The sequence below is a fragment of the Tetrao urogallus genome (genome assembly GCF_951394365.1).
Source record: "Tetrao urogallus genome assembly, chromosome: 15".
NCBI lineage: Eukaryota > Metazoa > Chordata > Aves > Galliformes > Phasianidae > Tetrao > Tetrao urogallus.
Genome location: NC_136828.1, coordinates 12,451,279 through 12,479,058, shown reverse-complemented (window position 1 = coordinate 12,479,058; position 27,780 = coordinate 12,451,279). Strand labels below are relative to the sequence as shown.

General features: G+C 47.3%; 1 protein-coding gene across 1 annotated transcript; it reads right to left on the bottom strand.

Annotated features, from left to right (window-relative positions):
• Positions 1–1,088: 1,088 nt before the first annotated feature.
• INTS1 (integrator complex subunit 1) lies at positions 1,089–27,381 on the bottom strand (the record flags this gene model as incomplete). The annotated part of the gene is made up of 47 exons (XM_079542992.1): positions 1,089–1,204; positions 1,630–1,739; positions 1,856–1,947; positions 2,468–2,538; positions 3,344–3,457; positions 3,991–4,103; positions 4,935–5,062; positions 5,330–5,522; positions 5,920–6,053; positions 6,535–6,658; positions 7,606–7,832; positions 8,317–8,404; positions 9,460–9,578; positions 10,089–10,218; positions 10,302–10,482; positions 10,866–11,006; positions 11,489–11,648; positions 12,335–12,589; positions 13,289–13,413; positions 13,688–13,786; positions 14,192–14,338; positions 15,142–15,303; positions 15,738–15,849; positions 16,194–16,361; positions 17,271–17,375; positions 17,569–17,748; positions 18,285–18,434; positions 18,525–18,704; positions 18,861–18,990; positions 19,193–19,390; positions 19,707–19,767; positions 20,040–20,131; positions 20,527–20,623; positions 21,249–21,406; positions 21,824–21,901; positions 22,140–22,260; positions 22,792–22,900; positions 23,112–23,288; positions 23,609–23,750; positions 24,013–24,158; positions 24,283–24,469; positions 24,732–24,837; positions 25,073–25,232; positions 25,327–25,464; positions 25,733–25,929; positions 26,946–27,236; positions 27,324–27,381. 47 exons carry the CDS (start codon positions 27,379–27,381, stop codon positions 1,089–1,091), a joined length of 6,570 nt encoding a protein of 2,189 aa, XP_079399118.1.
• Positions 27,382–27,780: the final 399 nt, after the last annotated feature.

The following is a 27,780-nucleotide window of genomic DNA, read 5'->3' as shown; positions in this document are numbered from 1 at the left end:
CTCTCTCCCTTTTCTCCTCCAATTCTCTGCAAAGCAAGCAATTCATAGAGCATAAGCATTCAGTCATAGCATTTCTTGTTTGCAAGAATGGACAATACTTCTTCATCTTGCCCCCCACGAGGTTACAACTGTCTCTCACAAGAGGGAAAGAGACAAGTGATGTGAAAGCAAGCCAGTGAATAGAGTAAGACTATGAAATGGGCAGTGAATTCTCCGCAGCAGAGGGATGGAAGCCACCACCTTTTCTGTTCTCCCATGACAGCTGGCAGTAAACAACCACATCGAGCAGCAGACAAGGACTAGGAGAAGAATCACAGGGAGAAACTGGCAGATACCAAAGAGGATGGGAAAGCTAGAAACAGAAAACTTGTGAAGGTATATCAGGGATGTGAGAACTGGTAATAAATGATTTGGGTCGTTCACATCTGAGTCTGTGCATCAGACACTGCAGGGCTCTGCATACATTTGGCCACACAGACAGGTCTTTCAGAGAAGCTGTATCTAGAATAACAAGACAATGAAGAACAGGGTGAGAAGGTTGTCAGGCTACACCAATGGCAGCACAAAAAGGCACAATGGAAACAAAGAATTTTAATTGGAGGAAAAAAGAACGATTTCACCCACCAACCCCTTCCTCCCCCCCCCCCCCCCAAAAAAAAAAAACCACCAAAACATTAAATGGTCTCTCCCCCTGCACACATCCACATTTTTTTTCCAGCATAAAGTGCAGAGACTTCAACTGAAAGGGCCAAAACTTCCTTCTGCTCTCCCAGCAGCTCTGTCCTCTTGGAGGAAAAACAAAACAAAACAAAAAACAGCACAAAATAAGTGTCAGCCACTGCCCTAAGACTCCATGGCAAAACTGGTCCCTGTTTGGCACAATATTCAGGAGATTTTTTCCCCACAGTAATGGCAACTTAGCCAGACAGATCTGTCCTTGCCCCTTCCTGCTCTTGCTGTGGCCTGTGACATCATCTCTTTGATCCTTCTGGACATTGGTTGAAGTACAGTGCCTTCTTACAGGGCCTCAATGCAGCTGTTGGGTCCAGTTCAATTCCACTGAAAGCAAGGCTCCCAGACCCACATGTTCAGATTGTGGCCTCCATGTGCAGGACCTTCAAGGCTTCTGAGATTTGAGAGCTGGTGTCGATCTGGCTGTACATCCCCACCAGGAAGGCCCTGTGCAGTAACACTGCAGCGTGCTCTGCGAAAGAGAAACACAGCGTGAGGGGCGGCCTGAGAGCAGCAATCTGCCAGTGAACACCTGGATGAATGCTTGTAGCCGTGCAAGACCTTCCTCCTTCTGTTATGACTGAACAGGGCATAATTCACCCTGTAATGGCCCTGAGGGTTTGGGATTGCGTGAGGGACCACAACTCAGAGAGGAAGATCGTAAAGGAGCAAATCTGTTTCAAGGAAACCTCCCTTATCTCTATGGCAAGTCTCCTCTCTGTGATGCTCAGACCGAAGCAGCTATTGATACAGATGACTAACATGTTTGACAGACTATTCTAAGCAATGCTGACTCCTAGCAACTTCCCGAGGAGGCTGCTTTCATAACAGGAGCTCAGTTTTGACTTTTGCAAGGCCACCAAGCATGCACCTCAGAGCAGGCAGATCCTGACTTACCTTGGCAAAGGAGGGTGTACTCAGGCAGGTTCCTCAATGCTGTCTGCACCACCTCAAAGTCTCGGCTGCCAAGGCAATACATGAAGGTAGGAAGGAAGTCTGCAGCAATGCTAGAAATAAAACATCTCAGCATCAGTGCAGCCCAGTTCACCATCAGCAGCCACGCACAGTGGGCAGCCAGTGGCCCTCAGTGACTCACAGTATCCTGAGTCCCCACGGTCCTCACCTGGGGTTGTTCTGAATGGAGCGCAAAGCCAGGCTAAAGGCCAGATTTCGGCAGGACTCCTCTGATGAGCTCATCAGCTTCTGTAGGTTTGTCTGAGAGAAGAGGCATAAATAAGGATCACAGGGCCATATAAGGATCAGAACTGTGCATACTTGCATTACTACCCCTCCAGCATCAATCCAGCAGGTACTGGCCGAGACAGGAAATCTCTCTGTAATAAGGATTATCCTGTTTTGAATGCTTTAAAGCACCCTTCTGTCATCTTATGGTGTATAGGAATTTTCCCTGCACTCCTGTGTGTTTTTTTTAGGGAGCTGTTCTGCTTTCTCCTAGTCCCACTATTGTAAAGGGGACAGAAGGTTACTACTTCCTCAGATATACAGAGAAGTTCAAGGGGATGATGGAACTGTTATGCAATGGAGAGAAGACAGTAGGAAGGTACGTACTGCCTGCTGTCAGAAAGCCTAATGGAAAGTGCAGCATCTTAGGGGAAATGTAATACCACCTTCCCCCCCAAAAGGAGAGTAAGAAAAGCAATTAAGCTGGCTGTACAACACACTCTAGTGAACAGAATCTTTGACTTTCAGTGGCATTTAGAGATGTCATACTCACAGCAAAAAAGGAAAGAATTTCTGGCCTCCGTCTGGACATCTCATCAATGTCTGTCAGCACCTCCAAAATGTCTGGTGGAAGACACACGTTAAAAGGAATGACTGAAATTCACTGATTCAGCAAAGGACCTACAAACGCAGCCTCCCAACCAGTCAAGTTTTACTACTTGCACACAGAGCTAGAGTAATAAAGACAGTTATTGAAAAAGGATGGATGAGAACAGGCAGCTCACTTGCTATATCAACATATCTCAAACTGCCCAAGCAGGGGTCACCAGCACGGTCACAACATGGGCAGGGGAAGGAGTGGAGTGGGGCATGATGTTTCAACTCCAGAGTACTTTTTTCTTCCACCAGTTTCTAGGGTGGAAGGACAACTGTCACCCCAATACCACAACTTATGTCCGATATGAACACTGGACACTTGTGATTTCAGAACACTTCAGGAGAAGCAGCATGCTGTTGCCATATGCCAGGTAAACGTGATTTCCCTTTGTGAAGGTCATTGGGGATTTCAAACAAAATCATGCTTCTAATCAGTTTGGTATTTTTACTGTATTAAATAAAATGGCAATCCTATCAGTGCTCCAGAGCAGAGTCACTGGATCAGTGCTGGCTGAACGTGGACTGTAACACTGCATGAGTTACTCATGCAAATTCCCAGAGCACCTTCAAGATGCCTGAAAGAAGAGGCAGTTGCAGCACTGCTGTACTAAGTGACACAGCATCACAGGAAGCCTCTGTCACAGAACCACAGAAAGTTACGGACAAGGCATCCAAAACAGAACCACATCCTAACTGCTGGAGACTTCTAGGAAACAAACCTGTAGTGACAGCTGAGGAATTTGCTGCATTTGCCCAATGTTCTGCCACTTACCCTCAACTGTTTGGCCTCGAGAGAGCCTCTTCATGTATGGGGCCATTTCAGCTGGTGTGAGAGGAGTGAAGAGAGACACACTGACAAGGGGGAGTGAGCCAGCTGCCGCTTCATCTGGTACAGAATGACAACAGGTCACTTTTGACAGTCTACAGTTTTAACAGGGAGACAAATCCAGTGTTCCTTACAAGCCATCAGCTCAGCAGCAGTGCTTCCCAGCTCTCACAGCCTCCTGTCTCACTGCACCTCCTGGTAGCCCTTGCTGATGTAAAGAAAACAAACCTTCCTAACACTATTTAATACTGAATAGTTATCACACACAAGCTGCAAAGAGAAGAGAATGTACCCTAGGATCTCCTGACAGGTTGATCCTGAAGCGAGGCTTTGGAATGTAAAATCCACAGTAATGAAAATCACCCTGAAAGCTTTTCTTCTGCACCAGTAGTGGCACCACTGACAGCAAAACAAGCTGACCCATTCCAGATACCGCTTTCAAACAGCGGAGCATACAAGTGCCACTCCCCATTCTAAACACCTTTCACTAGGAGTAGGAGAAACGCTGCATTTAGCACACAAAAACATCTGCACTCCACGAAGCGTTGCAGGTTTGCCAGCTAGAATTACTCTTGCATCCTAGTCAGACTCACCATCCTTCTCTTCTTCAGAGCCTCTGTCCAAGATGCTGCTCTTACTAGGCAGACTCAGCCCAGCCAGGAGGGACTTCAGCATTGCTAGGTCACTGTTGTCTGATGACAGGTCACTGGTGGAACAGATGGCATGTTTAAATAGAAGTAAAGGCACGAGGAGAACTAACAGCACATAAATTAAACACGGTAGAAGCAGTTTCTCAGAAGCAAGATTTTTCCCATTCAGTGTTAACTACAGGGGTTGCTCCAAAATTAATGCCTTCCATTTCATTATGCTGGCCTACAATATCAGAGATGGATGTTGTTGGTATGGCAGTAGAGGGTGAGCTTTCTGCCAGTTTTCTGTTACATGTTGTTGCTGTGTGACAGATGGCAGTAGAGGGGCAGTCTGGCAAAATGGCATCTGACATGGAAGTGCAGATGAAGCAAAGGGGAGGAACAGAACTTCTCCATGTGGAAAAAACAGCACCCATTGATTGATGATTTCTGAACATTTACGGAGACCAAACAGTGGATGTGAGCACAGTGAGGCAGTGTGTGGAAATAAATAGGAGGCATTACTTTCAGAATGACCTATTAGTACACAAATAAGTTTGTCCCTGTATCTGCAGCTGTGATCCTGCTGTTATTGCTGTTATTGCTCTAGGTAAAGACTCTGCTGCTGGCTCTCCAGAAATGACTGCAGAGCACTGCAATACCTTATCAGGGCATTTAATTCATTATGTGAGTTCAGATTATCACCCAACTTTGTCAGGTTTGGTTTTCAGCTATAAAAAGGGACATGCTGTTGATCTCAATAGCCATTTAAGCAAACAAGGGTGAAAAGTGCCACATTAACAACTGCTATCACATTATCTTGCTGTCCCCTGCCCGATTATCTCATGGCACCCTGCCTGAGCAATCTCTCCATGAACTAACTGGGCTAACTGGACTAAAAAGCTTACTGTAGAGGATCCGAGTGCTTCTGCAAGAAGGAGACAGCTGCTTGTGCATTGCACGTGATGTACTTCTGGATAAACTGGACATATTTGCTGATGAAAGCAGCCAGGTGTCGTGAGGATTTCCTGTAGTTCTGAGAAAGGGTAAGGATGATGAGTTAACAAAAACAGCAATGATTCATTGCTCCATCCTGCATCTCCGGGGCCCAGGAATTAGATTACTGGTCGCTGGCCTCCCCTGTTATAATCTCTCCAACATACTCTATACATGTTTTGGCTCTTAAGATACACCAAGGTTCTCCCTCCCTATAGCAGAACGTTGGGCTGGCCACGTGTTACATTAGCTTCTCCCTCTAGCGGCTGGCAGCCCGCACACAACGCGCAGGAAGGACTTGGCCTACCAACAGCAGACGGATGAAGGAGAGCAGACAGTCCCATAGTGCCGCCTGGTGCTCATTCTGGAAGACCTGCGGCTGAAGCAGCTCCAGGATCCCCAGGACGTGGATGAAGAAGGTCAAGTGGTTCTGCTGCCTGAACTCCTGGAAATTGAGGTGAACACGGCCGTGTAGCAGAGCTGCAATCATCGGCAAGTGCCTGAAACATCAAACAGAAGAACATCCAGCTCTAGCCTCTTCCCAAATAGAATTGCATGTTGTTACATCCCAGTGGCTTTAAGTGTCCCTCAAACTCTCCCAAGGTTTTGGGTTTGACCCCAGTATCCATGGAATCAGCAGTCACCATTTCCCACCCATTTTCTGTCCTGTAGGCTGCAGTTCTATGAGGATTGTTTCCTGACAAACAAGGAGCCAAAACCAGTGCTGCCTCCTTATAAAAGATATGGCTTTGCTGCCCTTTCTTCTAGGTTTCATAAACAAACACAGATTCTGCACAATCTACATGACTGCTCCAAACCTGCCCCCCACTCCTATGGCAAAGGGTGATGCTCTTCAGTCAACTCAGTCTTATGGATGGTGAAAGGAGAGAGCAGTACCTGAGAAGGAGGATAGGATGAGCCACTGCTAGCTTCCTGCATGCCATGTTGGCATCCCACACACGGCTTTCTGATGACTTGGAGTCACTGGTGTCTGCAAGGAGGTTAATGAATCTGTGAACCAGGGCATCAAGCTAGAAAGAAAAGTAGTGAGTAAATAGTTAAGTTTAAAGCACAAGCAAGCCTGTGGCTCTTCAGGAGCATTTCTCAAATACTTTCCAACTACAGATGAGGTTAACAGAAATTATTCCCAGGTAGAACCTGCAAGCAGATGCAGCATTCCAGCTGGCACAGGATCTGAAGTCCACGGTCCCTACAGACATCAAAGCAGGATCACACGCCTGCACACTTGCGCTTTACAGAAGCCTTTGGCACACAGAAATTTATATAATCAGAGCTTAACGTATTTTCTAGAGAGACAATGAAAAATAAACCATACCTAAACTCTGCTCCTGAACGTGAAGGCAGGGAAGGGGCAACTGAAGAGTGAAGTTAAGAAACCAAAATGACCCAACCAGCACTCTCTAGTTCTCTCCTTTTAGTCAGAGCCTCAACATAGCATTCGCCCTAGGTGCACAATTGGAAAAAGAGGCTTTTCTGAGCTCCTCTATTTACCTTGCAAGTGCTGCTGTCTCTGGCTCCTTCACTGGTGAGAAGCATCTCAGGCAGAGGCACAAGTTGCTCGGGTAGCTGCAGGTATATCTGAAGCAGAAGGTCCTGGCAGCATTTTCCCACAGAGCTGGAAGAAAAGGGGAGAGAAGAGCCTCTGGTTACTTCTTTAGCTCAACCAGCAAACATCACAGACCCATCAGATTATTAAAAGTTTTCTTGTGTATGTGATAAACAACTTTGCACAGCAGTCACCACTAATCTGAAGAGTGTTTATTCAGCCTGTGTTTCTTTTTGAACTGCTCTCAAAACATGCACAGTCCACAGGGATCCATGATCTACAGGGATCCACCGTGAGGCCGTTTCCAGTGCTGGAGTTAGAAAACGGGTTACATAGTGACCCTTGGATATAGGACAGGAAAGCCTGCTTCCATCTCCAGTGAGCAGAATTCCTCTATGTAGTACTCATGATCATCAACAGCTCAAAAAAGTAAGTCAGAAGTGCAACTATTCAGACTGGCCTGCTCACAATTAGCACACCTGCCTGAGATGCATCACCATGCAGGAGCAACTGAAATTACGAGGCATCTTTTCTATTACCATAAATGAAGTTAAAATTAGGTCAATTTGCTCCACTGACACAAAGACACTATCTGCTGCTTTCCCAACAGTGCTAACACAGCTGCTAGAAAACAATCATAATGATCAGCACAGTTTGCATTATAAGCAATGATTCAAGGCATGAGTAGACAAGAAATTCTACATTAGGAACTGGTAATTAAGAACAACAGCTGACTTACGACAAAAAAAAAAAGTAATGTTGAACATCTTATGCCAAAATTCCTGAAAGAAAACATGCCCTGCAATTTCACTTTTAAGGTGACCTTCTTGGTTCTAGTAACACTTCAGAGTGACATTTTACTCTCCTGAAACGTCTGGGAAGATAATGTGTGGGAAGCACTTGTTATATGGGCTCTAGAACACTTGCTAATGAAGACGTGCTGTCAAGTCTCATCATTACCTGGCTGCCTGTGCCCAAGTAACTACAATTAGAGCAGTTTTCATTTGCGACCCCACCTGCTACCCCACTGCTGGATGCAGCTGGTCAAATACTCTGTTACTTTTTTCATGCTCTCAAGGTCCCCGTGAGAACAACTGAGCAACAGGGGCAGTCGAGACTGGATGAGCGTGCAGGAAGCCTCTTCTGTGTTCTGGTATCTGGTTTCTGCTTCAGCCAGGATCAGCTCCACCATGCTGATCAATTCTGATGCCTTTAGATGGAGCACAAATTCCTCACGGCGCTTCTGCAGTGCAGAACACAAAATTAATCCCAGCTGAATCCCTAGATCCTTAGTTCTAGTCACACTTCCCCCAGACAGACAGGAGCATCTCTTAAGATGAGACTTAAGTAATGTGGAAACTCAAAAAGAGATTAAAACTGCCTTTTCGTGGCAAAGTGGGAATTATCCCACGCTGGGTTTTAGTTTGCTCATTGCTGTAGCTTTTTGACTAGATCTTTAATAGATATTGTAGCAACTCTGCAGGAGCAGAGGAAATGTCAAGGGGGCAAACTTATGTGTGCTCAAATGAGCTTTCTGAACCCAAAATTGCCATTGTAATATATAATGGAGTAGAGCAGCTAAGCAACCAGCTGAGGTACAGGCAGCAAATTTGGCACACTGCACCTGTATCACTTCAGTTGCCTCTTGGCCATGACAAGTCATGCAATATGAAAGAATCACCTCTCACTCCATCCAGACAGGAAACTTGGAAGAACTGAACCACTACCTGAGGAGTTCTTTGGTCCCTTCCCTGCCAGATCCGAGGGATATGAATACAGGCCCACAAGAAATCCAACGAAGCAGTTGGATCAAACCTGCCAGAAGACAAAAGAAGACAGATTTGCAATTAGAGTCAATGCAGCCCTCAGGCAGCACGCAAACACGTGGTACTATCTCTAAACATCACAAGTACTGTGAAGGAAAAACATCTGCAAGATGTAAAAATAGGATCCATTAAGTCCCAAGAAGGGGCTTGGTTCTGTTCCCAGATTATGACTAAATATTTGTTGCAGTAAGCACAACACAGGTATGGTGCCCAACAAATGGCATTCAGCAACAGCACAGTGGCTGCGCAGTCATGCACCACAAGGCCAAAAGTCTGTCCCAAACATTACAGTTGATGCAAGACGACCAGTGATCTTCATGTTGCAGTGTGCAGAACATCCTGCCTGCTATCCTGGATTGCAGAAATTAAATTGTTAGTGAGCAAATCAATAAAGAAATTGCAGGAAACAAATATTGCTGGCTTTAGAAATACTGTTAGTTTAATCATGCCCTGCCTCGCTTCTTACTAGCTGTTAGTGCATTCTGGTCTGCAAGTGTAAGAAATGTAAGCAAGACACTACTACTGCAGTAAAACTCCAGTATCTGAGAGCAACATACAGGAGCTGAGAGCTAGGGAGCTCCCAAGATCAGAACTGGGCTAGAGAAAGACTGGTAATGGAGTTTAGTACAAGCAGTGGATCCAGCAGAGCCTGCCCAGGTACACAGACTCCCTTTGGTTGGCCACCCAAGCCATCTTTCAGTCCCCACGTTATACCCCACGTCCCCACGTAATAAAGATTATCAACAAGGGCAATGCTAGATGGATTACCTAAATGATTAGTATTTCCTATTTAAAACACAGCCAAATCTTTATGTGCTCTTTCCATCAAGCAGCAGGTAATATTTAAATCAAGGTACACAAATCAGCATGACTGAAATCAGCATCCTTCTCGCAAAGCCTGTTTTTGGCTGAGCTACATCTCCTGGCACACGCGCTGCGGAACTCAGCAGCTCTTGTTCGCAGCTTCTGATTGTTCTCTCAGACAGCAAATTGCCCAACTCAAAACTCTGCTAGGCTCAAAAAAACCCTACCACTAAGACTCACCTCTGCTCTCGGTTTCTGCAAAGCAGAAGCTTGATGCACTGGTGCAGCGTAGTCCAGCTAGACTGATGAGTGAGGAGAGCCAAGAGATACGGGCGGAAGGAGGGCACCTGGGATCCTGCCTGAAAGGACCAAAAATCGAGATGTATGAACAGATTCTTGCTGTTAGGTGGACACAAGAGACAATGATGGCAATCCAAGCAAGCAGACAGCACAGAACAGAACACGTGGATTGAGGATTTGAACTGCAGTTCTGTTTAAAACATGGCAGGAGTCATGACATTCAGCTTTAGCCTTAGCTTTGGTATAGCACTTCTGGGCAGGCTACTTAACTGTCTTCAAAAATACACATGAAAACACAGAGTGCTAGGCTATTATGGGACTACATTGTGTCTGTAATACATTTTGAAGTCCTGAAAAGAACAGGGCTGAAGAAATACAAAGATAAGATGAAAATGTGCTTCGTACTGAGAAGGATGCACCAGAATCTCTATGTTAGTCAGACTGTGCTGCTCTCAAACAGTTATGGTAACATGTGGCAAAACATAAAACTCCACCATAACCCTTTTTCACGGTGTAGGTCAGCACCCCACAAAGGTGGTTTTAGCACAGCAGTCTCTCTACCCAACAACTCTTACCTTGTTCCAGGAGAACAGTAGTTTCTGCTGGAGATCAGGGCAGCTGCTGATCACCTCTGGGTCCAACATCTCCAGCCAGTCATTCAAAAGGCCAGAAGATGGCCCCAGCCAAGCAGCTTCGGTACTGCAGAGAAAACAAAGCCAGTATCAGAGCTGATGCCAGGAAACCAGACCTCCCACTGAGTTCCCATCGTTGCATAGACTCACCTGCAACTATCCAGCTCTTTCTTCACCGTTGTCTCTTCCTTGTCCTGGAGCAACAAGGAGCTCACCACAGCAATTGGTTTCATGGCAGGAAACCTGGCAGGAGTCTCAACAGTAGCTGAGAAGAGGACTGTGAGGAGTTCCTCCAAGTACGGAGAGTGAGTTTCAATCAGGCCCTGAAGGACTAGCAGAGGTAAAGAGATGTCACTAACCTCGATGCGTGGTCAAAGCTATGAAACGCTCTAAGTGTCTCATGAAGGCAATCAGTCAGTTCAGAATTCCCCAGAGATTGGCTCAGTAAGGAAGAGAGAAACCATTTCTATCTGGAATAGCAGACTTCTATTTCTTATTAGGTTAGCAGAAACTGACAGTTTGCTGTAAGTCAGTCCTAGGTCACAGCTGACAAACCCACATACCAGCACAGGGAAAGGAGGATATAAAATAGGCCACATTTAGATCAGTTTGCATTTTCCTGCTTCCCACTGCCTACATATGAGGTACTCCCTCATTGTGCTGGAATTTCAACCTGCTGCTGCGACAGAGAGGAGAGCAGGAAGACAGTCATACCTTTGCTGATGAGCTCTGGCTCCACATTACCCTTCTCTCCTGATTTCAGGGTTGCAATAATGGCACGTACTGTGGAGCTGATCAAGTCAGGGTCATGACGGAAAGTCAGAGCTTCCGTGAGGTGCAAGAAACCACCTCGAACTGCAAAGAAATTACAGCGTTGGCATCTGAGGGACAGGCAACACCAGGTCTCTCTTCCACAGAGGCACCATGTTGTAGTGGCACACAACTACTCAAACGTACACACCCACAACATCCCACCGTCATTCGACTCCGCAGCTCCTGACAGCTCTCAGGAACAATGTGGATTAAGAGAATACTCTATAACCACAAACTCGTTTCCCTGATGAAGCTCTCGGTGACAGTCTCTTCCCAACAGATGGCAGATGACAATAACTACAAGTCATGACATGACCTTGTTCCATGAGCATTCTTGCATGCTCATCTTCCAGGTCTACAGCTAGTATGGGATTCCTTACCTGAGCAAATGGAAGTTTTCCCTGAGAAATCTGCTCTGCTTACTCAGATGCTAACAAATGTCTACTGCAAACTAGCTTTGTTTCTGTCCCTTTCTGAACCCACTTGGTCCACTCAGAACCCCACAAGCTGCACAATGCCAGTACCGTCACTGATCCTGTGCCTTGAGGAGTACTGCACAGCAAAACCCTTCAGCTGAGCACGCAGAGGACCATCTTCCACTGCAGGGTTGTCCAACCACTGCAGTATCTGCATGAGGACTTTGAAGAAGAGGGAGGAGAAGGCAGTGTCTTGTGGCATGCAGCGCTGGGGAGAGCAGCAAAAGACACCTTCTTACACTTCAAGAATAAAACAAAGATAGCAGAAGGGGCAGACAGTGGCACATAGTGCCATGAATACATAGAATACACCAATTCTGTTGGACCATACCTCACTGAAATCAAGGCAGCAGCCTCTAATGTGGAAACGCAAGGCAGAAAACATCAGTCACAAACAAAATACCTCTCCAAGCATAATTAAGGGTAGCTTTGTGCCTTCTTCCACCATGAAAGGAATGAGATATTTTACTGGTAACTCTTACCCTGCCCTGAAGTTCTGTTTAAGGAATTACAGGCTTCCTTTCATAAACTGTCTGCAAATGCTCTGGCTTACAAGACATGTCCATGCTACACAACAGCACAGACTGGAGATTCCAAAACAGGGGATTCACAGCTGCAATCCCACAGTGCCACAGTTACTATATTGTTTCAGGTTCACCTAGCCCTGAAGGTAAGCCCCAAGTCTCAGCACTGCTAGGCTAACGTGGCCAATGTGCATTCAGCTGTCTTACGTTCAGACAACTTAAGTCCCTTTGTATTATGCTCCCAGGCTGCGTTTTTAGCATTACACAGGTAGAAAATCTGCACACAACAGAGTAGATGCACAGCAGATTTAGTTTCCTCCCCAGCCTACTTTGTTCAGTGCTACGGAGATTCTTGTCCAGCACCACTCACCTGATACTGGTGCAGCTGGCGCATCAGTGGGCAGGAGATGAAGTGGTTACGATGCATAGCCATCACCAGTGCACCACTGTGTGGTGAGTTCATCAGTGCAGCTACTGCCTGCAGAAGTTGTGCTGTGATCCCGGTCACCTGCGTGTTTCCCTGGCGGATTTGAGCCAGCTCCTGCCCCAGGGCCTGCTGTAACGCCAGGGCAAGTGGGCGCAGGTTTGAATTCTGCCATCGTGGGTCTGGATTTATTGGGAAAAGCTGGTAGGATGCAGAACAGAATATGTCTATGAAAGCAAATGAAAGGACTTTCCATACCACAAAGTACCCCGAGGCAGAGGATCAATCTACCTTGTATGATCAGACTGACTGTGAACCAACTAGAACCTTGATACAGCTTTTTCAATATTCTAGTGCCTGCTACAGGAACAGCACCTATGCAAAACCAACCCGACTGTCAACACTGACACCATGGGGGATCACTGCACTGCCCAAATACAGGCGATCAACTTGTCCAGTTAATTCCCTGAAGGTTTGTTTTGAAGTCAACAGAGAGAGGAAGGCTCTGCTAGCAGACATGCCAAAGCACAAAGGCTGTTTGCATACAGCTTTGTTGCCAAGGCCCTGTGAGCATTTCACAAATCCTCCATGCACTGCTGAGACAAAAGGCACTATACACAGAACAAACAAGATGCAGAGATGGTAACGTGCTTGCAGGCACTGACAGTATTAGGCATGATCAAAAGCCACATCACGTTCAGACTACGCGAAAAAACAAGTCCATCCAACATCAACTCCAACAGACTGTAAGAGCACAGCCTTACTGCAGGGCTCTCCTATTCCCTGCCTACAAACACTGCAGGAAGAATGGAGCAAAAGAGGCAAATAAACAATACAGATTTTGCAAAGATGCTGCAGGAAAGGAAGTGATGGACAACCAGCTCGAGGCTATACCAGTACCTGCAGGAAGATGCCTGCTAGATCATCTTCTGGGCCCAGAACCCGAACCTGGCTTAAGGCCCGGATTCGGCTCTGGCCTTGATTGCTCTCAGGGCTAGATTTTGACTTTGCAGTCTCAGCACTGTCTGTAGTAAGAATAAAAAAAAAAGAAAGGAAAATATTGTTATGATAAGTAGCATCTGGAGCCCCAGTACTGAATCATCTTCAGCTTCCCTGTCTCTAGGTACTGAGAAATCCAGTAGCTTTTCCCTCAAGGCAAAGCAATACCTACTTTTCCATACTACTCGGAACAAAAAACTATAGAAAAACTCCAATAATACTGGAATTCCTCCCTCGAGCAGCAAAGACATTTGAAAGACAACTTGGATATTCTGAAGTTTAAGCTATCCTGGACAGTACCTCGGCGGGCTGGTAAGGAGGCTGTGAGCAGGGAGTGGAAAGTCTGGCCTCCTGTCGCTCCTCTTTCGTGCTGAACCTCCACAAGGTGAGCCATGTAGTCTGAAAAAAGGACAAGATATGAATATGTTACTTCTCCCTCTTCAGTAAAGCACTACAGAATTGGTCGCTGCTTGTGTAGCTACCACAGAGGAGACATTCTGCTGTTCATTTGGACTTCGTAAACATGATGCAAATGAGGCCTGTTTCTTTTACAGTTGAGCCTCCAGACTATTCATACTTTGTACAATCCAGTTCGGAAAAACCCTTCTCTTCTTCGGGAAATACAGTCAAGGGCCATCTAGACAAGAACTAGGGTGGTCTCGACAGAGGCAACGAGCCACCAAAGCAGCTGCCACAGAGTCCAGTGAACTAGTTTGGGTTTTACACAAGGAAGTCACGGGATGTACTCACAATGACTGTTTAAGACAAAGTAAAACGCCTAGTTCATCTCAACAAAGCTCTTACTCTTGTCCATAATGTTCTGCTCCAGTGTCTGTGGGTCATGAGATACTGCTTGATCCAGGTACTGCAGGAGTTTGCTCATGCTGGAAACGGGGATTCCAAAGGACTGAACAAAGAGAAGCAGCTGCTGTGGTTCCAGGTCCTGCAGGGCTGAAATACAAAAGCACCGAGTTCTCAGATCACCAAATTGCTTACAGAGGGCCATCTTTATTACCTGGTATTGTACTTTTGGCTGGACCAAGCAACACATTAATGACAGGACTGCAGAGAGCCTAAAGCCAGAAGTCTGACTGCTGCCTACGCCGCTCTGCAAATCACTGCCTTCTTACTGCATCTTTCAGTTAATTCACTCACCGACTAATTTGATCTCCTGTTTAATTTGATCAAAACCTCAGGAACTCAATCATCCATATTAAAAAAATAACTTCCACCCTCTCTGTTAATGGCTGCAGGCAGGAGTTATTGAATAATTCAATCACTGGCTATAGAGAGCTGTCATTTAATTAGCAAGAAAGGGACAAAGCTCTGAACACCAGGAAGAAAAGACAGCACTGATAAGCTGTGCAAGGACAGAAGTAACTACAGATACAGCTTGCATTCTTCAGTCACTGCTCTCCACATTGCAAGCACACCACATCCTATAGAAGCAAAGCTGTGCCTGGTGTCTGGTGATTGCGTACTTTAATTTGAGCTGAACTGTTATAGTGTAAATAGTATCCAAATAACAGTCACCTGTTTCCTTTAAAGCACACAGAAAACACAGAAGCTGTACAAGCTTTCCCCTGCTTTAGCAGTAATAGTCACCATCACTCAGCTGCACACAAAAGCAGCTCACCGCAAGGTCTGCTCTGATAAAAGCACCCACGTAGTTGGACGCACAGAAGAACTGAGCAGAGCAGACTGCTTTCCCTACAGGAGGGTCTGAAACACCAGCAAACATCCCACAAGCTCACCTGCATCCACGAGCCGCGGGACCTCAGAGCGGATCATGCGCAGCTTTAGCCAGTCGGGGAGCAGCAAGGCCTCCTCTGAGGTGTCAACCAGAAAAGCAGTAGGAAGGGGCTTTTTCTCCGGGAACCATATATCCAATAACGTGTAAAAATCACCATCCCCTGCTTAAAAGCAGACACAAAAATCTTTGTTATGAACATAAGGACCTAGAATATTCTATCCTTCTCTGTACAAATCAATCCACCAAAACCCTTTCTTGCTCAAAGGCTAGAGACAACTTAGGAATAAACACTGTCAAATGGAAATGTGACCTGTGTGTATTTGAGTGCCCAGTTCTCCTCCCACAATAATCCTTGAAGTCCTTGTTTAGCAGGGAGGGACACACCATTTCAATACTTTCTGCTCTCTGCAGAAGGCAGCAAATAAGCCTGCAAATCCTTCACTCAGTGCAGCAACATCTATTAGAATACTACAGCTGTTAGCAAATGTTGCAAAGGACAACTGTGGGTAGAATTAGCACTGACCTAACCTGTTACACAGACAGAGGCTCTCTGTGCAGCCCAGCACCCCTTGAACAAATCTGAGTACAGTTACTAACCTTGAGGTGGCCCTAGTGTCAGGAGAATGACCATGGCATGCACCACAAGGATATGCATAGTGGCTGTTTCACCACTAGTCCAACGAAGGAATACCTGATCCTGTGACTCCGACTGGGAAAAAAGGAGAAAAACAAACAGATGAGCAATGGTGGGGAAAGAACAGAAAATGAGTACTGTGAGAAGCAGGTGAAAGGAAACTATAAGAATGGACAAGTCTGCTCAGACCCAAGTTCAACCTAGCCTCAGTATCTCCAACAGTGGCAAAAGAAGATAAGGAAAACAAAGTGATGTTTACGTATACACACACACACTTTTGGTACTACATCAACCTCTAACTATTCTCAGATCAGGAAATTTTTGAACCAGACACAGCTTCTACATTTTCAGCAGCCCACACGGGCACATTTTGTGTTAACATTCTTCTACCTGCCTATGAAAGGTAGGGAGGAACTCACCCATCTGTACACCTCCTCGCCCTCCTTACTCTGGCGCATGCATTTGATGTAGCGAGAAAAGATGGAGAGAAGAGCAACAAGTACTGCATCTGACTCAGCACAGTATGACAGCTTGGAGAAGAGGTGAGACATGATGGTGGAGCGCTCCACTATGAGCCGGGCTACATCCTGCAAGAGAAACACATCTGTGAGGTCTTTACAAAAGGAACACAGACAAAACCTCCTGCCTTACTAAGCTGCATCCTCCAGTTTCCATCGTCAGCCCAGTCAACATGATTCTGGAGACCAACACATGTAGAAAGGACGGGAATCATCAAATTACAAAGACCAAGCGATCTGCATGCATTCTGTGAAAACTTACAGGCTCCCAAGTTGTAGCACAGATGATTTCTAATGCGTCCCATGAAAAGGGAGCATTTACCAGTATTTGCATAGTAAGAACGGTGTTTCTCTGAACATTTAGCAACACCCATATATTTAAAAGGATCTACAAAAAGCAGAAAGAGCCTTTGAATCTCTAGATCCATGCAAGTGAGCCTCTAGAAGACTGTTACAAAGGATGTTGGTCAGTGGACTTACAAAGCAATGAAGAAAGCACCCAGAGTGAGAACAATGAATAACCACTGTATACATCCCAACCATCCCAAAATCACCAGACTTGAACAAGGAAAAAAAAAAAAAGAGTCAGAAATTCAATTTCAGTTACAGAAGAGTGAATATTCCACCACTAAGGTTCCTGACTTTCCATTCTCTCTCCAGATACATGCAGGTTTAACACCTGCTTACTTCAGAAATGCTGCCAGATGGTGACATCCCCTTCAAAACACTATCTGCTCTTGCATTCCCCATACTATCCGAGACGGGCTGCTAGACTGGAGATCATGACTCTGATTTTCTGTTTGAATATGAAACCAAACACACAAGCCGCCCTCCATCACATATCCAGAAACACAACCACGCAGTTATCAATTTCACATGCTCCCAAAAACCCCATCCTGCTGGTACAGCAAGCCACCACTGCCCTGGGCAACAAGTTCAACACATCAGGGCTCCCCGTGCAATCCCTCTGTCTCTCACCAGAGCAAGGTCATTATGCTGTCCCTGCTCCTCCACGGGGGCATGTTGGGAGAGGTACACCAGGTAAGCACTGATGGTCTGGGGATCTGTCTCCATGTGGATGGCCTAGAATGACACGGTTCTCATTAGAGACCAGGAAGTGATGAAAAGAAGCACCAGCAGAAAGTATGCTCTTCTGCGAGAATATAAAAATGACAACACCACAGCCACACAGTTTGCTCAGATCTGTTTTAGCAAGAGCAGGATAAAGAATATTTGCCCAGGAGCTGGTCACTTATCTCTTCCAGGTAACACCTACCTGCTGCAAGGCAACAGCTGTTGTTGCTCTAACGCTGTCAAACAGTGGCAGCCTTGGGAGGTCTCTCAGTAGCCACTGATAACCCTGCAGCAGTTCAGAATCACCAGAGTCTTCTTCCATGGGGTGATCTTTCTCCTCTCCATCCCGCAGTCCTCCTTCTGATAGCACCAAAGACAAGCCCTGCAGAAATCACACAAACACAGCCTGTGTGTATGAGGCCACAGCTGGACCCACCAGTTTCATACCAGTGAGTAGAAGAGAAACAAGCTTCAGACATCAGGGAGTGATCCAACTGCCACGCACACAACCTCCAACATGTAACTTGTTTGCTTGACAGCTACCCTGCTTAAAGTTTCAGTCCTCTGTAAGCATAATCTCAAACTCTGCAATTCTGCCTGCCTTGACTGTGCTCTAGAGCACCAGGCATTTACTAATTTACACTCCCCACAGAAAACAGCTGCTGCCAATTACTCCTTGTACTTCACAATCTGCTGAGTCCACACGTGAACTTCACAGGAAACAGCAAAATCCAGCTTTATCTTGAAATGGTACTACTTGGCTGTTGGACAGAGAAGATTCTGAGCAGCAGGAAGCACAAGTGCATTTGATGGGGCCTGGAGATCGAGATGAGTTAGCCAAGAAGGATGATACAAAATACTGCTCTCAACCCTCAGCTTCTGATAAGCCCTAGTTGAAAAGATTTTTCTTTTGCTCACCTTCATGGCCAGGACCCGTGAAGCCACCTGGGAGGAACTCAGGCGTCGCAGGAAATAGTCAAGCACCTCACAGGTTGTCTGTTCATCTGCCTTGGGACCCAAAAGCAAGTCTTGCAACCGTCCAAGCAGCTGCCTTTGTTTCTGTTGTCTCTGTGGAGCGAGAAGTTGGCCTTTCCAGTGAAAACAAATCCAGGATACACTGAAAGCAGGTAACAGAAGTGAGCCCCACGGACCACTCACCTGGCGTTTCTTGGCACGCTGCTCTTTACTCTCACCCTCCTCCTCTTCTTCACCTGAAGTCGACTCATCAGCAGCATCATGAAGCAAGAATTCACAAAGGCACTGCACAGGTAAGACATCCAAGGAGCCCTCACTGGATTGAACCAGATCTGCCAGCCATGGCATTGACTGCGATGAAGCCTATGAAGCAGGGAATGACAACGCAGGATCAGCAGAACATTGCCGCAGCACTAATCATTTCATGAGCAATAAGCCACCCTCTCCTGCGCCACACTCAGCTCCCTCCTGTCCCTCACTCTGCTTAAGCTTTAGAGAGAAGAGATGCATGGAGCTTACCTGTCTTTGAATGATGTTGAGAAGAAAGTCAGGATGACGACTTCGACACAGGAGGTGGCCCAAGCGAAGAGACTGGTTCAGGCTTTTCACCTGCTCCAGGACATGCGGTGGAGGCCTGCGTGGAGGGCCCCTGCCAGAGAAACAAGAGGTTAATCACATACAAGGCACACTTTCATTGTGATCAACCAGTTCAGCAGTGCACGAAGACTACATACAAGTTGCAACACATATCCTACATGTCCTACCCCCACCAACCTCCTTAGTAGCAGCAGGAGTTCCTGACCAGGATTAACTGGGATTTCCCAATACCAACAGAGTACAAGGGTACTCACTGAGGGTCCAGACTTGTCAGCTGGGATAGCAAGAGGCTGCTGCTCTCTGTGATGGTTTGTTTTGTGGACGCGGCAGCCAGATGACCCTCAAATGCAAGGATCTCCTGTTTTTCCCTCTGGGAGATTTGAAGCTCACGATTAATCATCTCTGTGCGTGTCTCCTCATCCGTCAAGGTACATTGAGGATAGGAGTAATTACTGAGAAAACAAGCAAAAAGACCAGTTATCTTGCTCCATTTAAGACTTATGAAACAAGAATGTCCCCATGTTATTAGCTCTATTAGGGAAAACACACACACAAAAAAAGGCACCTTCCCAACAGTGCCAGGGAGACTGAGAACCTTTCAGCAAATTTACATCACAGTCATCCCTTGCTGGTTATGTTCTCCTGGGGGAAAACTCCTTTCCCACTCAAACAGCAGCACTACTGCCAGCTCCACTAAATGGAAGAAGGCAATAGACACAAGCTGAATTCAGAAACACTCAATTTATAGAGGGATCTAGATGTACTAACTTTGTCATGACCATTTCCATGAGCATCTTTAGAGAGGGGTACTCCTCCCATGCAGCCAGACCTACAGCATAGAAGAGAAAGGTATTCAGGAAAACACGAAGAAGTCAGAGCTTTTACAGAGATTCTACCACAATCCAAGTCATGGAGAGACAAGCTTACTGTGGAACATCCCACCACATTCAGGGCACAGACACTGACTCCAGTCGCATGCCAGTCGAAACCCCCTCACTGTTTATTCTCACACACACGAGGAGCATGCAGCACAGCAAACTTGCTAGCCCCTTAGCCAGTTGTTGCAGCAGAACTGGTACCCAGGAAAATGCTCACACTCACCAATGTTTTCAGGATTGAATGCAGCCACTACAAGCAGGAGAGGCCAGGCCTTCCAGTACAGGGTAGAAATAGCTAGATTTGGAGGCTGGTACCTACAAAAGCCATCAATAGATACAATTTGGTTACTGGAAGCCACTACAAAACTGTTCTACTTAATCATACACTGTTTGGATTTGGCAACATCAGTTCAGTAGTTTCCAGGAAAAAAAAAAGAAATCTCTTGCAAGTGTGACAGCAGAGTTCAGCTGAACATTTCTAGAGCAGAAAGACCAGAGTTCTTGCAAAGAAAAGTCCATTCTGTGGCTCAGAACTACCTCTGCCTAGGAGAAATTCTCACCAGAGCACAACATTGAAAAGATTTTTCTGGGATTTCATTACTAAAAATCGTAACTGGAAAAAGCATCCTGAAATCTATGAACTAGAACTGCCAGTTGTAAAGTGAAAATGAACTAGATCACACTGAGATTATCTATGTGATAAGCCTTACCCTGGGGGTAACTGAATATTTTCTGGGTGGTGATAAGTGCACAGATTTAAGACAGCATCAATCAGCTGGATTCTCTCTACCCTGAGGACCTCGACATCTGGGGGAGAGGAAAAAACAAAGCAAGTTATTGACCAGTCTACCTTGCTGAAAGTCCTTCAAGAAAACCAACAAAGCAACAAAAATTCAGCTTCAAGCAACTATGTCATTGTGGTCTTGTTCTCATGATATTACAGCATTAAAAAACCACAACTCAAAAAGCAGCAACACTTAAGCCATAATGGTACTGAGACATAAATGAGAAGACCACAAAACACGTGGGTTAATTTCTTTAACTTCCAACACTTCTGAACGGCCTAAAAATTTCTGCTCGTTTCCTTGTCTGGATAATGGACTGAATTGGATTTGGAAGTGGTAACTCAAATCTGTGGGTGGCAAATCACAGCCTCTCATCCTTACCAAAACCAGTATTTCCCAGACACCCCAATGACTGATGACGAGTAACGGGCAGAAACGGTAGGAGAAAATAAGAATCTTCTCCAGTGAGAAAGCAACAGCAATATACAGCTGGCTGTGAGCCAAATGCTTTGCCATCAAGATTAAAACACGTCTGAGCGATGCAGAGGCTCTTTGGAATACGGCAGGAGCTGCCTCAGCTCTGAGCGGTGCTGAGCAGACACAGCCAGAAGGAACCACTTGCTGGCTGGAGCTCTGTACAGTCTCACCATCTGCTTGCACAGCTGCAGCACGCTTCACCAAGTGGTCAGCAAGCTCCATGGCATCCGCAGGGCCAAGAGGAAGGTCCCGGGACAAACCAATCACAAGGATCCGCATCAGCGTGTCCTCGAGGATGGGCACCTCAGAGCACAGGCGAAGGAAGAAGCTGCATGAGACAACAGACAATCAATTGTGCTTCTCTCGACAGCAGCACGAAACCCTCTGCCGAAACCCTCCACAGATCCTACAGCTCACCTGAGCAGAAAATAAAGCACAGTTTAGCTTCCAACCATTTTCCTGGTCCCCAGGTCCAAATGCAACTATCTGAAACAAATTGCTTGTGTTGCTTTGTACCTCTGCACTTCAGTCTGTGCAAGTCTGAGCTCCCTAGCATTACACCAGTACAGGGCTGTCCTTCTCACCATCACAGCATTAAGATACAGAACAGCTTGGCACAGGGAAAAAGAATCAAGGCAGAAGAGCAGGGAGACCGGAGCAACTGTGCCAGAAAACACCCGTTCCTTTGCCCCTAGCTACAGCAGCTCTGCCTGTGTCCCCAGCTACTGACGGAGCGTGCACTCACTTGCGGTCGCTCTCGGGGGGCCAGTTGTCCCACTTGTAGTAGGTCTCCGGCTGTTCTGTGAAAAGCACCTTGTGGAGGCTGTCAGAACGGAGAGGACAGTAAACACGATCCGTGTGAGTCTCAACAACACATTCAACAGTTCATTTTCCACAGTGAAAAGACAGCAGACAGGATAACAAGGGGTCCACAAGAATCATCTGTGATCAGATAACCTGTCACAAGGAATTTCCAAAGGACACATGCAAGGGCCTTTACAACGTGCCATTTTGGGAAAGGGACTGGATAAGCACAGTAGGTTCCCAAGTAACTCTCTTACCAGTGCACATAGTCCTTTGGAGCCAGCTTGCTGATAGATGGAACAACTGTATGAAGCCACCAGACAGCATCTCGCTGGATAGCAGCAATTTGGTTCTGGAAAGAGCGCAGCACTTCCAAGTCTGAAAGACAGTCAGATTACAAATGTACACACATACAAGAATGCCATCCAGAGCAAAGCAGGAGATGGCAGACATTTCAAGAGCAGGTAGAAACCAATGCTCTGAAAGAAGTCAGAGTCTTTAGCATCCCAACACTGACAGCACACATGCTTCACTTTCTGATGCACGCTGCAACAAAATCCCAAAACGTAGTACAGAGGAGTAAAGACCATGAGAAGACATCTCAGCAGTCACTTCAGTGCTATCCCAAAAGCTCTGCCACCTCAGAAACATGTACTTGGTGATCCTTACTGCTGCTCCCCCAGACGTGACCTTGTCCCACAAAAGGCACCCATCTATTCAGCCAACGTGCAAATGCCACATCTACATACAATTCTGTCAGTCGTGGGATAACAGCATCAGCCCCATACCTCTATTCAGAACACTGGCATACACTTCTTTCTAATTCTAGCTGTAACTCAGTCCCAGCACTGCCTGGAGATATCTAACAAAATACCCATCTTCAGAAGGAAGCTAGGTTTTTATGCTTACTCTTTTTCTCTCCTTTGTCCCAGGCAATTCCAGCCTCTTTCACCTGGGCTGTGATACCAAGCATCATGGAGACAGCTAGAAGATCAGTTATGTGGATGACAAACCGCTCCTGAAAACAAAAGAGAACCAAATTACAGCCATCTTCTGAAGTGTTCCATCATAAAAAGATAAAGTCGTGACAGTCTGGAAACGGAATATGGAAGATCTGCTATGAATTGCAAGACACAATACTGAGTCACCCAAATAACAGGGGAAAAAGACCAGACACAGAAAAGCCCAGCACACCCCTGGTATCACCCATGGAGCAAGCAAAGTGCTACCTTGAATTCCATTTCTGCATACTGGGCCTCCTTTCGTTCCTGCATGAGGCCCAGGCAGAAGGCCTGGAAGTTGATTTCATGTTTTGTTTGTTTGATGATCTCTCGCAGCAGCGCCCGCGAAGCCCGCAGGTAATCATCCTTAGTAGTCAAAAGATCCTGGAACACCATTGCTAGGTACTGAGGGAAAACAGGACTGTCAGTGCACTGCAAACATCAGCAATTACAAAACAAAAGCATACTGTTTGTCGTTCAGACACCTGTGAGCTATAATACGTGTCTCTAATGACATTTCATCACCACAAGTCTGGTCGCTCTGAATGTGGGAGCCAAAAGATGCTCATACACACTTATTCGTAACAAGTTAAACAAGGTGATCTCAAAACAGTATGATACACACACAGCTGCCTGTGGGAAGATTTCATTTGAGACACAGTTCAGCTAAAACTCGCAGGCAGGGATCTGGGCCCACCAGTGGTCACACAAGATGCTGCGCCTACCTTTGGCGCTTGCTCTGAGCTGTGCTGAAGAACAGTATACAGGATCTGCATGTTGTTGGGATTCCTTGCATTTGAAAGTTCATTGAAAATCACAAACTTAATTGTAGTTCCCAGGTTATCCCTGTGTGCATTCAGCAGCTCTCTGCAAGGGAAGACCAGAGGTTTGTAAGCTTAGGCTTCAGCTAGATTCATGTTCTGATTTTTCTTTGAAGTGTTTAATACACAAAACTAAAGGAGGTGCAGCAGTAGGTGTGTTCAGAGATGCTAAAGGATTACTGAAGGGTTTCCACACCAATGAATTTCATGTGAATGTGACCAATCTCCCATGGCCAAAGCAGATATTTAGCAAGCCTATCCAGAGCCAAGGCCCTGGGCACATCATCCACACGGAGTCGCTCACTCACCTGACACACAGCATGTAGTGGTTGAGAAGGACCTTTGGCTTGAGACGAATTTTGATCAGGTTGGAGATAACTTCCATGTCCTCTGAGCTGTGAGTGTTGCAGTTCATACACACAGACATGAGCAAATCCTGCGCTGGCTTGGTCAACTGCAGAGGAAGAACGGGAGAACTGCAGCCACCGGCCAACACAGAACAGAAATGGAACTCGCCTTACTGGCTAAATTTCAGACCAGGTCCAAAAAATTCGAGGTCCAGCAATCTCCATCCTCACCTTTGGATTCTGCAGCCACATCTCCAGCCTTTGCACAGCCATCTGTCGCACCTCTTTGTAGCCACAAGTTGCTGTCAGCAGACGAAGGAGGTTTCTGGACACGTTATCCATGGGCTGGCGCCGGTTGAGCTGATCCCGCAGCATGTCCAGAACGTATTCCTCCACACTCTCTGCAAGGTCGTCGTACCTGGGCCATACAAACTGCATTTTATTCACTTTCTCCCAAGCCAGCTCTGTCATGCTTCACTGCGTCCAGAGATCAGCATTCTTTCTTGCTCACGGTAAAGACTACAAAAACAAATCTACTCATTTCTCCTGACATTCAACGTTCTCTAGCAAGTGTCGTGGGACAGCTCGTGCAGAGAGGGAGCTCTGCCACAGCACTTCAGGAGTGGGTGAGCACAGGCAGATGTGTCACATGGCTGTGCCAGGGAAGGAAAGCACTTTACCTGGGCATGAGCTGGCCCTCCTGTTCTGGGCTCATTTTCTCCTCTGCAATCAGCAGCTCACTCTGGCTGTCTTCCTCCTCTGTCATGGAAGGGTGTGGGCTACTTCCTACAAGAGATCAGAACAAAGCACACATCATGAGACAACTCTTTCCACTGCTTATCACTCACACATACAAGCACATCATTCGAGTCTTTCGCTGCTTGCCCTCAAAATGAAGGGCAGCAAAGAAGGGAAAAGCAATGCCAGAAACTCAATATCTGCTCTAGAGGACTCCATCAAGTAACACACAGCTCACATCTGTTTGTAAGTCCTTGCTAATGTTTTTCAAACAGCCACTTACCAGCACTAATGTCCCCACCACTACGACCAACTTCCCCATGCAAGAGCATGCTCTTAGGAGGCATCTTTGTGTTAAAAGCAGTTTGGATGTTATCCACAAATGTCTTGCAGTGAGGGCTGTCCACCCAGATGCGCTCTCCAAGGGAGTCCTCAATGTAAACCTATAGGAAAGAAAGCAGCAGAGAACACAAACCACACTCAAACTTTTTCATACAACTTGCCTCAGCCCAGGAGAAACACCCTTTGTTCAACAACCTTGACAAAGATCTCTGGCCAGTTCTCATCCTCTTCGTAAGCTGCCATGAGAAGGTTGCAGGCCAAGACAGACACAAGGCTATTCCCTTTAGCTTTGAAATTAATAGAGGCATCTCTTCGGAGCAGGCTACACAATGCCTGGAAAATTATATGAAAAAAAAAACAAACAAAAAATTTAAGTTACATACCCAAAAATCATATAGAAAAGCTTTAGGAAAAAAAAGCTACACATCTCAGTAACTTGCCACAGAACTGCAGTATTTACAAAGGCATGCTAACTACTTTCTGGCAAGACAGCAGCTACAATCCTACCCATGATGTGGCAGGAACCCCAGAATTATACTTCAGAAACATACAGTCAGATGCTTCAGGAAGCCCAGGAGTCCCCGTGTGACACAGCCCTCACCTCGATAACTCCTTCAGTGGCAAATATATTTGGTTTGATTTTCGCCAGGTACATGAGGCTCAGGTACAGCGTGGTATCAGGTTTGGCTCGGTTCATTTTCAGCTGCTTGGCTGCTCCACACAGCACTCCCTCAATGCGGTCGTCGTTACCTTCCGCCTCTGCTGCCTCAATTTCATCCAGCAGCACCGTGGGCACAACTGCAACAACCAACACACAGGCACCAGTTTTTACCCTCATGCAAAACAACCTGCCCTGACACGCTGCCAGGATCAGCCGCCAGGAAAGCAAAACATGGATCCACACCTCAAATACTGTGCTCGGTTTTGGGCCATCCCTTCCTTTCTCTTGCAGGTGGGATGTGACAGGATTCATAACACAAGACTGACTGAGGCCCTGGAGCATGTAAGAAAAAGGGCAAGGAAGCTGTGAAGGATCTGAAACACAAGTCTTGCAGGGAGAGGCTGAGGGAACTGGGATTGTTCACTCTAGAGAAGGCTCTCTACAACCACAGAATCACAGAATGGCCCGGGTTGGAAGGGACCTCAAGGATCATGAATCTCCAACCCTCCCTGCCACATGCAGGGCCACCAACCTCCACATTTAATACCAGACCAGGCTGCCCAGGGCCCCATCCAACCTGGCCTTGAACACTCCAGGGACAGGGCAGCAGCAACCACCTGAAAGGAAGCTGTAGCAAGATGGAGGTCAGCCTCTGCTTGCAGGTAAGAGTGACAGCAGGACAGGTGACGGCCTTAAGCTGTGCCATGGGAGGGTCAGGGTTAACATTAGCAACAAACTTTCCTCTCTCAGGAGTGGTGAGGCACTGGCAAGTCTGCCCAGGGAGCTGGTGGAGCTGCCATCCTTGGAGGCACTTAATAAACACATGCATGTGGCACTGAGGGACGTGGCCTGGTTTGGACGAGGTGATCTCTGAGATCTTATCCAACCTTAATGATGCCGACTCTACAACCTGCATACCTTTAGCCCCTCTGTGGTGTTTTTCCTATTAAATTTTTCAGACAAGATGTTCATGTTGGGTTGTGTTCAAGGAAGACAAGGTGATGAAACTGTGACTTTGGCCCCCTATCCAGCAGGGGAAGGCCTTAAGGACAGCACACGAAAGGCACCGCACGGGCTAAAGGAAAGGCTTCCTGCAAACCGAACCCCAAGCCGAGGCTGCGCCCTGCTGCGACGGCGCACAGCCGGCCCTTACCTTCGATGGGGATGACGGACGGCTCCTTGATGGAAGGTGAGATGGCCCGCTTCTCCGCCACGGCCGCCTCGGCCAGGCGTCCCAGGGCGCTGAGGGGCGGCGTGGCAGACAGCTTGGGCCGCTTGCTCAGCCCGCCCAGCCCCGCGGGGCCCGACAGCGCGGCGGCCGCGTCCCGTTTGCGCTCCGAGGGCAGCCCGGCGGGCGCCGGCTTCAGTAGAGCGACGGCGGCCTTGCCATCGCCGCCCTGACCCTTGGAGCCCAGCGCGATGAAGTCTCCCGGCGGCGGGTGAGCTGCAACGGACGACAACCGTGATGGGGACCGCGACGGCAAACGGGACGGCCCCCGCCCCGGCCTCTCGGGCGCGGCCTCAGACTCACCGGAGGGCTTGGGCGCGGCGCTGGGCCGCCGCACGGCCGCCGCCTTCGGTCGGTTCATGGTGCCGCACGGCGCGGACACCGACGCCGGCACACCGCCCCCGCGACCCGGAAGCGGAAGTTCCCCCCGCCCCCGTCCTAAAGGCGGAAGCGAAGCGTGCGCTCCCATGCCGGGGCGGTATCGGCGAGCGGCCCCTCCCTCCCCGCCATGGGTGAGCAGAGATCGCGCCGCCTGGTGGTGGGAGGTCGCGGAGGTCCCGTTAGGGCACGGTGTGAGGCGCCGCCTCGCGGGCTGGAGTGGAACTGCAGTTCTGAGGTCATGGGGGATCGGGGATGGAGGGGGAATTGGGAGACGGAGGGGGAATTGGAGGTTTGGGGAACAGGGGGACACGGTGGAGAATAAAGGGGAATTGTGGGACATAAGGGTGAACTGGGGAACGTAAGGGATTGGGGAGCATGG